The sequence below is a fragment of the Brienomyrus brachyistius genome, unplaced genomic scaffold, assembly GCF_023856365.1.
Source record: "Brienomyrus brachyistius isolate T26 unplaced genomic scaffold, BBRACH_0.4 scaffold70, whole genome shotgun sequence".
NCBI lineage: Eukaryota > Metazoa > Chordata > Actinopteri > Osteoglossiformes > Mormyridae > Brienomyrus > Brienomyrus brachyistius.
In genome coordinates, this window is record NW_026042345.1 from 1008517 (window position 1) to 1021888 (window position 13372).

At 44.8% G+C, this 13372-nt stretch overlaps 1 protein-coding gene across 1 annotated transcript; it reads left to right on the forward strand.

Moving 5' to 3' along the window:
* Positions 1-1451: 1451 nt before the first annotated feature.
* Positions 1452-12082, forward strand: LOC125726350 (leucine-rich repeat, immunoglobulin-like domain and transmembrane domain-containing protein 3). The gene is made up of 4 exons (XM_049002658.1): positions 1452-1578; positions 3289-3755; positions 7678-7983; positions 9279-12082. Exons 1-4 carry the CDS (start codon positions 1463-1465, stop codon positions 10304-10306), a joined length of 1917 nt encoding a protein of 638 aa, XP_048858615.1. The 5' UTR covers positions 1452-1462; the 3' UTR covers positions 10307-12082.
* The last annotated feature ends 1290 nt before the right edge of the window (positions 12083-13372 follow it).

Here is a 13372-nt window from a genome sequence, read left to right on the forward strand (position 1 = left end):
GTAATAAACCCGCAACAACCAGCTTGTTTCACTGGCAGGTTAATCTAGTACAAGTGGGACGATCTGCGCGGATGGCAATACAATGTTGATTAAATACTCCCTATTCACCTACAAAAACAGGCCAAAAAAGCAAAAAACAGTTTAGGTCATAACTTAGGAGCATTTCATATTCACGTAACTCGCTTGCACAGCTGCCCATGATATACTCATGTTGGTATTTTACCTGGTCTTGTAAGGCATTATGTGCGTGATCCCATCTTGTAGTATTGTCCAGTTCTTGGAAATCAAGTCGGTTACTGATACTGGGGTGTAAATCGGAGGACATTTCACTGTAGGGTAGGGGGCTGCTACAGGCGCGCTCCTGCAGGTGCGGCTGTGACAGCGGAGATGGAGCCCGGCCGAAACGTGCGCACTTCTGCGATCCCCTCCCGCGGACGTCACGGGGAGGAGTGCGAACTCGGCCGGCGGGGGAAGGACTGTAATAAGCCGGATCCGGCGCTTCCCCGGCCCCACGACTCAGGCAAATGCAGCGAGGCGGAGATCCGGCGCCCAGAAGTGGCTTATAACTTAAAACTGACTTGTAACTTAAAATCACTAAAAGAATCGGGGAGGGGGGATTCTAACTTTTACGAGTCGCATTCAACTACTTATTTAAAAAGATTGAAAGCAGGCATATTAAAACCATCGTGATTTGAAAATTTCACATTTCTTATTATTTGAATACATGTTAAATACACCTAACCCAATAACTCAATAATATTTTATTGGTGATTTTAGGAAAAGTGAGTTAAAGCCAGCGACGTGAAATGAGCAATAGCGACCAATAGATGGCAATGGTCGCCGCGGCCTTTAGTCCTGCGCGTCAGCTGATGAACGATTATGTCACGCGTATTCAGAATAATGAACATGTGCCGCATAATAAATACTGTCGAGTGGATTATCATTAAGAATAAACGGCATAAAAAGATTTCTACAAATGGATAGTACGCTTATCTTTGACGGTTTATGGTACAAAGCATAAACTACAACATGTCTTCAGCAACAAGTGGTACTACCTGAAATAGGTTTGCACTCGCATTTCAAATAATCCTAAAATAATACTTGTTTGACAAACTTCGCCCTAAACCATAAAACATTACAAAGTAGATATTTGTATATATACCTGGTAGTTTCTTTTTCTCACGAAGTTTCTGCATTTCCTCTTGTTCACACATGACTAATTGAACTTTTTCGGATCCGCCTGTATTACCCTGCACCGCCCGGCTAATTCCCCAGGCCCCGGGCGACCTGACCCACCCTCGCAATCCCTCCGTTAATCCGGTCTCTGTCTTTGTGCTGCACGATGGTCGGACACCCGTGAACTCTGTGTGCATGCTGTCTGGAGAGGTGTCGTCGTTGAAGACCCTGCCATGACTGCTTTCTCTCTCTCAAACAGGAGAATTTTGCACCAGTCTCCTTGATCATGCCTGTCTTGCTTTACCTCCATGTCTTCCTAAGCTTCTTGCGGGTGGTCTGTTCCTTCTGCCCATCGCAGTGCACCTGCACAGACCACAACAGCTCCGATGGGACAAAATCGAGGTACGTGGGGCCCTCTTACACCTGATCGTCACTAACGTCACCTTGCGTGTTTCTGTAAACAAATCGATTGCTCATAATTTTCTGTTCTAACTGATTGATCTATACTATCCTCAAATATAATTGTATCAGAAATAAACAATGCAATAAAGTATGGATGTAAACGTGAATAAGTCCTTTGCAGAGGTTGTTGCGTGACAGAAGGAATATTTACGGTTTAATGTTTCCGTCTTTGCTGCGTACGTTCTACTAATCTCTAATCCACTAATACAGCACTCCATCTGGACTGTAGAGGGAAGGCCATGTTGGTTTATGAGTAGGGCAATGCCTTAAAATCCTAAATTGTATTCTTAGATTTCAGTCTCCTAAAATAAAAACCTTTTTTTTTTGCCTAGATGTTTTTAGAAACCCCCAAGTTTCACAGCCAGATGTTGTTTGCTTGTCTTCTCTTGCCCTGGGAATTCCAGGAACAGAGCCTGGCCATGTAGTTTTCACAATGTTAGCCCCGTTTTCAAATAAATCTTCAGCGTCTTTTCAGTCTTTTCAGTTCAGGTGTGAGATGTCCGGACCTCCCATTGATATTTCTGTAGATTTGGGTTATTACAAGACGAAAAAAAAAACAGCTGGACACCTATTTTTTGGCACTATTTAGTTTTTATTTTCATTAGTTTTCATCTCTCATTGAAAGTGCTTCTTGCAAATTTTAATATATATATTTTTTTATTTTACCATGCTTTAATTCCCTCTCTTAATCCTGCGAGTTCCCTTCCTTTTAGCCCTCACAGATAACCCTCCAGTTGGTTTTAACACCCAAATGCGTAGTTTTCAGGAATTATGAATGATTTGTTGGATCTGAGAAACCGATGTTTTTAATCATCAATCCACCATTGTCATTAGGCACTAGTGGAAACGTCCTCTCCTAAACTGATGCCTCTTTACGCTCCCTGGATGTTCTAATGTTGCATTTCTGGTCCTTGAATAGTTTTAATAGGTCTTGCTTTGTTTGGGAGATGTTGTGTAACTCCTGCTCCAACACTGCTTACAGTCGTAGCTGGGCATCTCAGCCTAACGAACCTCATGGGCGCCGTTAGGTCTGTTCACCTGGGGCTATAGCCATGAATATTTTTAATCCCAGTCCTGAGTATTTTGGCTACGATGCCAATCTTCCTTCAAAGGCAAAGCAAGTCAAGCCCCAGGTAAGCTTGACTTAGCCCCTGATCTCCTCAATAGCTAGAAACGCCGCTAGCTGAACTCACGCCTATTCGACTCTTTGACAGCATGTAAGTTTGCAATGTGCTATTTTCCTCATCTGTATGTCACTTTGAACAAAAGTGTCTGTTAAATGTAAGTGTCATGGTTTGCTATTATATGAAAATTTTGGCCGTGATCTCGACACAGGAATAAGATGGATGAATTACTGATATACTGCTCCAAAGGAGATTGTATAAGAAAGGTTTGCCTCTCTGCATTGACCTAATTATCGACCGTCTCTACAAGTATAGCAAAAAGTTGGTATCCTTGCTAATATAATAGGAAAAGTGTTAATTCCAGCCATGTTGAAGCTATTATTCAAAGTAAGAGGTTAGCCTTTAGCATATTTACAAACAAGCTGGGGCAAAATGATTGCTGTACCCTCTCACTACGAAAAGTAGCAGAGTTAGATCTTGTGACTGATACTAAACATTCGTGCTGTGCCACTCTCCCCCCACGCAGATCTGTGCTGTGTGACGACCCAGACATGTCAGACATTCCGACCAACATCCCCATGGACACGGTTAAGCTGCGCGTGGAGAAGACGGCCGTCCGCCGCATCCCCGCCGAGGCCTTCTACTACCTGGTGGATCTACGCTACCTCTGGGTGACCTACAATGCCGTGGCACTGGTGGAGCCCAGGAGCTTCTACAACCTGAAGGAGCTGCATGAGCTTCGGCTGGATGGCAACCAGCTGAGCTCCTTCCCGTGGGAAGCGCTCTGCGAGACGCCCCGCCTGCGAACGCTCGACCTCCACAACAACCGACTGAGTGGCGTGCCTGCTGAGGCCGCCCCCCTGCTGGTCAACATCACCTACCTGGACCTGTCCAGTAACAAGCTCTCCTCGCTGTCCCCTGACCTCGTGGATATCTGGCCCCCCTTCTCTGGTGTGATACGGAGCTCCCATGCCTCCCAAAAAGTGGTACTTGGTGAGTTGCAGCTATGGCCCCCTAGGGGGTGCTGCACCCTTGCAGTGAATAGAATAGAATAGAAGCTTGTGGGAGTTTTACTTGTACAAAGATGTTCTGAGGGCAGAAGGAAGAATGATTGGTTCAGGGAGATAACCAATCAGATTGTAGAGGAGGTGGGTCCAAGACATCTGTTTGCCTTCCCTAGTTGCTTGGACCCACCTCTTCTACAATGTGAATCGTAACCAATAACCAATCATTCTTCCTTCTGCCCTCAGAACATCTTTGTATAAATAAAGCTCCCATGAGCAGAATAGTATAGAATAGCGATACTTTATCGATCCCGTGGGGAGATTCTCTTTATCGCTGTACCCCATCTTGCAGTCCATGAAGCTTAGAGCAGTGTTTCTCAAACCAGTCTTCAGGGACCCCCAGGTCCTGAGGTGGAGGTAAGAAGCACACACTGATACAGTGCATTGCCCCTCCCATCACACAACAAACCAGCTCAGGGATGAGAACCTGAGTGCAGCCGTGTGGTGGGTGATACCTCAGCACCACACTAGTCTGAATGGACCAGTGTTTAGGTTTTTGCTGGTGGTTGGAGTGCCAAACCTACCACCAACCTCCAAATATCCCTGTAAGTTGGAGGACCTCCTTGCAGAGCTGGATGTAGATTAGCGTCATACCCATGACGAAGCAATTGCAGGTTAAGGGCCTTGCTCAAGGGCCTAATGGAGTAGGATCACTCTGGGCATTCAAGGGATTTGAACCAGCAACCTTCCGATTGCTGGCATAGATCCCTAGCCTCACAGTAACCACTCCACCTGCTGAGAGCTGGGAAGGAGCAAAAATGTGGACCATCTGAGGGGTCCCTGAAAGCTGGTTTGAGAAACATTGGCTTAGAGGTCATAGTGAAGGGGCAGCCACCTTGTGTAATAAGGAGCCCCAACTGGCTCTACCCCTGTCTGTTTTTGTGACTTAAACCAACCACACTGAGTAATTGGGTTAGAGCCCACGGACATACGATTATTCTGCCAAGACTGGGCTAGAACCAGCAGGCTTCATATCACAGGCATAGTGGCTTAGCTCACTCAGCCATACAGCACTCTGAAAGGTCAGCTTGTTTGCTTGTTGCTTGTTCCCCCCCCCCCCAAAAAAAAAATGTTTGCAGACATAGCTCATTGTATGGGGTTTGCAAGTTCTCCTCATGTTTATCTGGGTTTTGGTTTCTTTGTTCAGTCCAATGACTGGTTTGGTGAATTATCCTTTCTAAATTACCCATAGTGAGTGGGCATGGAGCCTGTTATATACTAATATCCCTTGATTCCACTGATTTCCCTTCATTGGTCTCTCGTGTCTGGAGGAATGGATGGATGGATGGACTTTGCATGTCATGAATGACACTACAAAACGCTTGGGTCAAAGTTTCATTGATTAAAAATGTCACGTTAGCAAATCAATTTACGCCGAATTAGATTGAAAAATGCCTATAAATACTAAAGTATAGCTGTTGCATATTAAAATGTGACTACTTACAAACAAGAATTTCAAAGATTACATTTATCAAAACAATTTTCACACGGAGGGCTGCCCTCTTGCATTCAGGGTGCCGTTCATCTCTAAATATAATGCAGGATGGAGGACAAAACCTTTTAATTAATGTGCTGCTCTAATTATTTAGCATGATTACATAACATACCACAAAACATACAGCGAGGGAGATAGTGCCGGTGATTGAACTTGATTAAAAATTCAGTGTAAAAATAGTCCCAAATGAGCTACCCAGAAGTGCTTGGTTTCGTACTTTGGGGTTTCTGACGAAAAAGTGTACTGAGGTCTTTGGGGCCTGCCGCCATGGAATGTTAACGTGGGGGGGCTTAGAGTAGACGTAGCCTCTGTTTATCCCCTTACCCCTGGCCATTAGCCCTCCACCCCTGTGGCCCCAACACTCACGACATCCATCGATTCCACCCCTGTGGAGATTAATGGGGTGCTTGAGGTCTGACCTTGCAATCTGCTGAAAAAAGCCAGTTGTGGAGGGCTAGGGAAAGGACACGTGGGGGAGGGGGGGGGCTTCAGAGTTTATGTAAGGGCTCAGAATACAGACCTCCGTAGGGCGGAGCCTGTTGGTTTCTGTCTCAAACCTAGCCTCCAGTAACCATGAGTTTTGGTTCTCTGTGATATAATTAGGATATACATACGCATCTGAGAATGTTTGCGGTACCAATTAATAAAAAACAATAAATTACATAAATATATTGAAGTCAAAATAGCTATTTACTGTAATAATTCCTATTTTGCATATTAAAACTGTCTACAACCAGGTTATCTTAGATGGGAATGCCAGACCGAGATAAGGAATACCATTTATTTATAAGAAAGTTGGATATTTCCAACTCTAGTGCTGCCTTATGCTGAAGAAAAATGTTTTCCTCAAATTCAAACCCAGTAGGGCAGTAATGTTAACGGTCATATATAAAACGCATATGGTGTTTGTAAGTTTGAAGTTAGCCAAAGAGCTAATGCGTAGCTGTTTCTTCATTCCCTCTAGAATATTGTTACAACTAGAGTAAAACACCGGAACGCTCCATTAGGTTCCCTTTTTGGCCAATAATGAAGCTAAGCGTTTAATGGGAGCGATGCCAAATGGAGATTTCGTGTCTGTGGTCTTCCACCGGTTAAGCGCTCGGGACAATAAGCCGGTTAGCAGGACCTCGTAAACAGATTTCCAGCACATGCTTCGTACCAGTGATTTGTCTTCTTGTGTCAGGCTGCTCTCCGTCGATGCCAAGCTAAGGCTCCTATATTTAAGCGTATGTGGAGCTTCTCCCAGAAATGCGGCCTGACTCTTCATGCCGTGTGTGTTTATTTGTGTTCGCCTTTATGTACACATGTTTCATTCAGTTTCTCCTGTTTGTTTCCTCTGAATGTGGCCAGGTGAATTCGTAGGCCTATCTCTCCGTTCCCCTTAGTGTCTGTCCTGTCTGCGGTGCAGCCATACGACCATGACTGTGGATTAGATGAGAGAGCTGCCCCTTTGATGTTATCTTTCAGCGTTAATCACGTACATTAAAGAAAAGGCCTAATTTTCAAACCTTGGCAAAGGGTTATGATGGTTACATTCTGGAAGGCCCGCATTGTGGCTGTGTCTCCGGGTTTGGCAGGAGACCGTTTTAGATTAAAATTTCGGTCCCCCTTGAAGCCTTTGCTGCAGTTACACCTAATCCAAATATTAACCCAAAGCACAGAGCATCAAATATTAACCCTGGCAACAGAGTTGATTTAAAGTGGTGCATCTGTTTGCCAATGGCACCAAGCTGTGCATTTAGAGGGTAAACACTGATAAAGAGGAAGGCTTGCGAGATTTCCTACTTGTACTTGTCTGTTGACGTCTGGAGATGCGAGCAGCAAAGCCGGCTTCACATGTGGTAATTCTGAGGGTCGGTGTTACAGTGACCCCCCCCCCCCCCCCCCCAAATACTCATAGCGGCCCCTCGCACAGGTGAACTCTCCAATCATCTGGGTTTTGAAACGTGGATGACTCTGCTAACTTTGTGCTGTAGATACTATGGGTTTCAGAAGATTAACATGATTGGGAAGCAGATCAACGTCACGTCAGTTGTTTTTTTGACCTCTCGCCATGCTTTCCCTGTTCATGTCACATGGCTGAAAGATTTTTTTTGTCTGCAGATGGGAAGCACAATAGTTTTTCTGCCACAACAGTGTGATACCTCAGAAATTTCCAGAATACACATAGCTTGCTGTAAAAGGACTAGTCCTGGCCTGCAAGATTTGGGTGTTTTTTTTTTCTTTAGCACGGTTTATAAGCCAATTACCTCTCCATTAAAGAGTATCACACCTTGTATGCTTACATCGTTGTTATAGTTAAATTAGTCACTCAGTCATCTGGATTGGTGAAACACTCTCATGCTTCTAATTTCAGGGCTTCAAGACAACCCTTGGGTCTGTGACTGCCGGATCTCCAAGCTGATTGAGCTTTCCAAGATGACGGAAACATCAGTGGTACTGCTAGACCAGCTCCTGCTCTGCAGTGGGCCCGAAAACCTGGCCGGCGTGCTGTTCTCTCGGGTCGAGCTGGACCGGTGTCACAAGCCAACGGTCATGACCTCTGCTACCAAGATCACATCGCCCCTGGGCAGCAATGTGCTTCTGCGCTGTGATGCTACAGGTCTTCCAACCCCCAGCCTCATCTGGACCAGGTCCAACGGCTCGACCGTCAACAGCACAGGTAATATCAGAGAGAGGGTCCACTCTTTTAGCTGTAGCGCTAAGCTTTACAGACAGCCATTTAAATGCTTGCAAGCTATTGCAACATCTGATGTTCATCGAGCCTTTGGTGCTGTCCTCATGATAAGGGATACCATATTTCCGGGTTTCCCCAGACACGTCCTCTTCTTGGTCCCCTGTCCAGACATCTGGGTGGTTTTTCAACAATTGGCGGTTTAGCTCTGCAACCAATATGACCCAGTGCTGCACGTTGCAGTGGAGTACAGTGGAGTACAGTGGAGTACCAAGTGAAGGAAAAGCCACCTATTTTCAATATACAGCAGCTACTCAGTATCGTCACACAGTGTTTCCAAGGCGTGCGCACATTTTACTTTAAAAATTGAACGATACACACTGCTCTACATGTCACACTCCTCTACATGTCACACTGCTCTACATGTCACACTGCTCTACATGTCACACTGCTCACGAGTGACATCAACTTCTGGAAACCACTGGCACTTTGACACTTTATTTTTGTTTTCGTGTCGATTCGTTTGCATCGTTGCAAACTTTAGCTTATCATAAGAGAAGCACTAATTCGTAACAGGCTACGAATGCAAAAACTCATTAATATTTATGAGAGAAGTGCTACTGGATTGGTCGGTGAACATGAAAACTCATTAATACTCTGATCTCCGGACGGGTCTTTTTCCTCTCACCAAATATGGTAACCCTACTCATGACCATGCACATCAAGACTTCTGTCATTTGCTATTCTGCTTTCAGTGCCACTACTAAGCATCCCTAGCTAATCTTGGTGATACCCCTACTTCAGGCTGAAGTTTTGTCAGCTAGCGTGGTTAACATTGACCTGCCCTTCCCTGAACATGGGTACTCCCAAACCAGCTATAGCAAGCTGACCCGCAATATATTAATATTGCTCAGGAATCTTTGCTGTTGCAATAGGTCCCCCTGAATGTCAGGTAGGATCAGCAAAGCGTAATAGATAATTAAGCTTAATCTGAGGAGCTCAACGTAAATGTCTGTCTAAAGTACCTTGCATGCTGATCTTCCTATTGATAATTCTGAAGGACACTCAAATGTGACATTTTATCTCATAAGGAGAAATTGATTTTTTGCAACTTTCTGCTAATTCATGTCGCATCTTCAAAATTTTAAAAGACACTAAATATTACAGGCAGGTCCTGCTCTTTGGGATCGAGTGTTTGCATGTACTCATTGATGACCTTAGCAAAGGTCACTGTACTCCGGGGTCTTTCACTTTTGGTCTTGTGCTTTGCTTCCTTTGGACAGTTGTTCAGGAATCTCCTGGCGAGGGTGTCAGATGGTCTGTTATCAGCCTCAATGGAGTACAGTACAGAGATGCTGGGGACTATCGCTGCAAGGCCAAAAATTTGGCTGGGACAGTAGAGGCATCCATCACTCTCACTGTAGCAGGGGATACAGACGCACCTGCAAGCGGAGGAGGATCCGCCCAGAAGTCTGGTGTGGAAAAGGAGAGACAGGCGGACGCGGTGCCGGTGACCCCCATCGCCACCCAACATACCACCACCAGCACCCTTACCACCACCCTGTCCCCACCCCCCACCAAGAAACAGCCCCCTTCACTGGACGGCCAACAAGGGTCGCCTGCCAAAATGCATCGGGGGAACCTCAACGGAATGCCGCCACAGGATGAGAATTCCAAAGGGAACAGCACCAGGCTTGCCTTACAGAAGCCGTCCATCAAGAACATCCAGGTTGTTGAGGAGAACACTGACAGCGTGGTGCTGGTGTGGAAGGTGGATGTGGTCCCTGGCAACGTGCCGCTCACCGTAGTGTACTCCCCATATGAGGGGAAGGTGAAACAGACGGTCACCACTGAGGTAGGTAAGGGAAAGCTAGCTTTGGAGGGTCTGAAAGCCAACACCATGTACATGGCTTGCCTAATCGTCAAAGGGGGACAGTCAAGGCGAGACCAGTGCGTGAGCTTCTCCACAGCCAAGGAGGTGGCAGAGGATGGCACCGGTCCGACGCTGATGATCATCAGCAGCTTTGCATGCGTCCTTGCCCTGCCCATGATAGCTCTGCTGGTCTACAAGATCCTGTCTCTGTTTTGCAAGCGCAGGAGACGCGCGAGGGAGAACGATCTCTCCAGGGAGACTTACGTGAAGTTCGAGACGCTGTCTCTGAAGCCAAGGACAGCAACCAATCAGGCCACAGAACTGTGGAGACACAGACAGGGGCAGGAGTCAGAGAGGATGCTCCTGTGCTCCAGGTCCAGCATAGACTCCCAAGGAACCTGCAAAAGCGGAGGTTGCAAAATGGAGTTCTTCTGCTAGCCAGGGTACCTACACTGTCGGTACTCAAGTCATTGAACACTGTTCATGTGGATCCTCGCATACATGGATTGATATGTTTGGTGACCAGTTTTAAATGTTCTTAATCGAGCCTTAATTTTGATGCAAACCTTCAACTTGTTGTCCTAGCTCACCGTCACTTTGTTTAACTTTTCCGTGATTATTTGTGAAAATGTTGAGTTAACCTCTTTTTATATCAGAGTTATTTTGCATGTTGGGTGTTTCCCAGCATTGCAAAAAAAAAGCACGTATTCCTCAGCTGTGATAAACGGATCTTACTGTAGACTGAGGGGAAGTAGAAGAGCAGCAATGGAAAAGGTTTTATGCTGCGTTCAGCTGGGGTCTTTGAAATGAGGATGGAAATCTTACTCAAGGTGCAACTGTACAAGACCTCCGGAAAGGGGTTAGAAGTGGTGGGAGACTGATTTGTCTGAGAAGTGAAAGTGTGAAAAATAAAGAGGTGTGCGTGTATGTATATATAAAGTCACTATCCCATAATGCATTTCTGCCCTACTGGTGACAGCCGGGTGACTGATGTGTCTGCCAGCACACGCTGTGCCGGTCTATAGTCGGCCCCGCGGCGCGATTGTGGCACTGTCTGGAGTGGTGCTGTTGACGGAGGATTCCAGTGCTATCAAACTGGTGTTAAGTTTTCTGAATTTCTTTTGAAGAGGGCTGCCTGATCTTTGAGGATAAGCTGTAATTCCTACCTACTGTAATTCCTGGCCCTAGACATTACGTATGCTTCTATTTTTGGTCCACTCCCTGTATGCAATTACAATGTAATTGCAAAGCAATTACAATAATTAACACATATACCCTCAAACATAGGATCTGAATTCAGGGCTTACATGCTTAAGCATTACTTTCATAATCCTTAATTCAAATTTCATTTCATTTAATTTCTTTTAAAGCAAATATATCATCAAATTGCTTCGCATATTATCATACGTGAATTGACATGTTGGAATCTGGTTTGCTTATTATACCTTGAAGTCTTCCACATATTTTTGCATTATACGTAATTAACTGAATTTTTAACTGGTTAACGGAAACAAGTAAAACAACATCCAGAATCTCTGGAAATGTCTGTTTACTAGGAAGGATGTATTAATACTGCAACAATATTTTAAAAACTCGTCAGTTTCAAATAAAAACAAGTGGCTTGTAAATGGAATCGAATAAGACATTTGGCTGGGACTGTCCGGCAGTCTGAATATCTGGACGTTCGGCGCTTAGTCTTTAATTGGATTAATAGCTCTTTCGGCTTCGAGGCGAAGGAGGGCTCCGTCTTTCTCCAGTCCGGTCTGTGTGAGCGCCCCCTAGTGTCCGCGTGAAAGCGCTGCTGTGATATGAATCTCTGCGCTCTTGCCACACAGTCTGCGGCAGCGATTGAGAAACGCAGGAGATCAGCTTGAGATCGCAGACGTGACGGCTGGAGATGCGCTTCCCTTTGAGTTCCGTCTTAGCCTTAAGCGTCTGCACACTTCGCTGTTTATGGTTTTATTGTCCTGTCTAGAGAAGCCTGCAGTCTGTCACGTCCCAAGATGCCTTACGAATGGCTGGTAAACTCTTGATAGCTCCGTTAATGGATTCTAGCTCAGTATCAGATTCCGATGTTCGGAAACAAACCGAGTGTAAGTTTCTTATTGTATATCCGGAACTGCATGTTAATGGGATAACAGTTATTAAAAAAAAATACTACAATGATACAGGAATTATTATATAATATTGCACTGTAATGCCAATGGCGAATTGCTGTCAAATGTGCTTTTACTTCAATAAATCATTGTTATACTGATTGTTTTCATTAAACATGTTTCCTGTGAATATGAGTGTCAGTGTATGGAAGTGGCTGGGCCTGTCTCTCTCCTTTTCTTTCAAACTTGAAGTGGCCTGTACCCCAGAGAGTCTGAATCCAGATACTCACGTTCCCATTTGCATTTGCAAAGGAATCGCAATAACAGAGATAATAATGGTCTGAATATTAAAAAAAAAAAAAAAATTGGTTAATCTGTTCTGTTCCCATACGTCGCCTGTAGCCGTGCTTTCAGACAAAAGCATGATATGCTGCAAACTGGGAAGGATAAGACTTCAGTGACGTGGGGAAGTGGGCCTTGAGTTATAGATTTTCCTTGCCTTTCTTGGTAGGCAGCACTTCTGATGAGGTGGTCGCTGAAAAACGTTTATCGATCTTGATTAATGAGATTAATCTATAATGTTTTACATTAACTGCCGCCATAATGCCTTTATAATGCATTCATAGAACATTCAGTGCACCTTCATAAAGCATTCATAAAACATTCATATGCAGCATGTTAGTATACATTAACATCCAAACATACCTTAACAACATTAATAATAAACATTATATGATAATATAAGTATAATGTTTGTTATTAATGTATGTTACAGCTGTCATGTGTTGTTCATTGAAAGTAATGAAAGCAATGCTTTAAGACAGGTTAACGTACACTTACATGCTTCTTATGAATGTTCTATGAACGCATTATGGAGATGCAGTGATTGTAAAGAATTACCCATTAATCTTTTTCCATCTGCATCAGTGGATACTTGTGAGTAGTTTCTGCTTCACAGCTTCCAAATGCACGTTTAAGAGGGCGTAGGCTTATGGGTGAAGCAATTGGGAACATCCCATAATGCACTTTGCGTTGCCTGAAGTCAGTGCATGTATCTTAAGGTCAGTGAATGATTTGTATTGCTCACAGTTAGCGAGCATACCCTGGCTGACGTGGGCAGCCCACAATCCCTGCTTCAGAGTTAATTTCCCAGTGAGTCATGGCTAGTCACGGGTCTAGCGGTCATGTCAGTGGCAAAGAGATGTTCTTATGAATTCCTCGGAGCTCCAGCTGCAAGTGTCTCGGATCTGCCAGTTTCCGACAGCTGTTACACCTTCAGATCTGCCTATCCAGACAGCTGTTACACCTTCAGATCTGCCAATCCCTACAGCTGTTACACCTTCAGATCTGCCAGTCCCTACAGCTGTTACACCTTCACAGTAATGTCCAGGCTGGTTGAGGAGCAGAT

Coding starts and splice junctions, on each gene's coding strand:
- LOC125726350 (XM_049002658.1), top strand. CDS start 1,463: ATGCCTGTCTTGCTTTACCTCCATGTCTTCCTAAGCTTCTTGCGGGTG. Junction 1,579..3,288: donor TCCGATGGGACAAAATCGAG/GTACGTGGGGCC, acceptor CCCCCCACGCAG/ATCTGTGCTGTGTGACGACC. Junction 7,984..9,278: donor CTCGACCGTCAACAGCACAG/GTAATATCAGAG, acceptor TCCTTTGGACAG/TTGTTCAGGAATCTCCTGGC.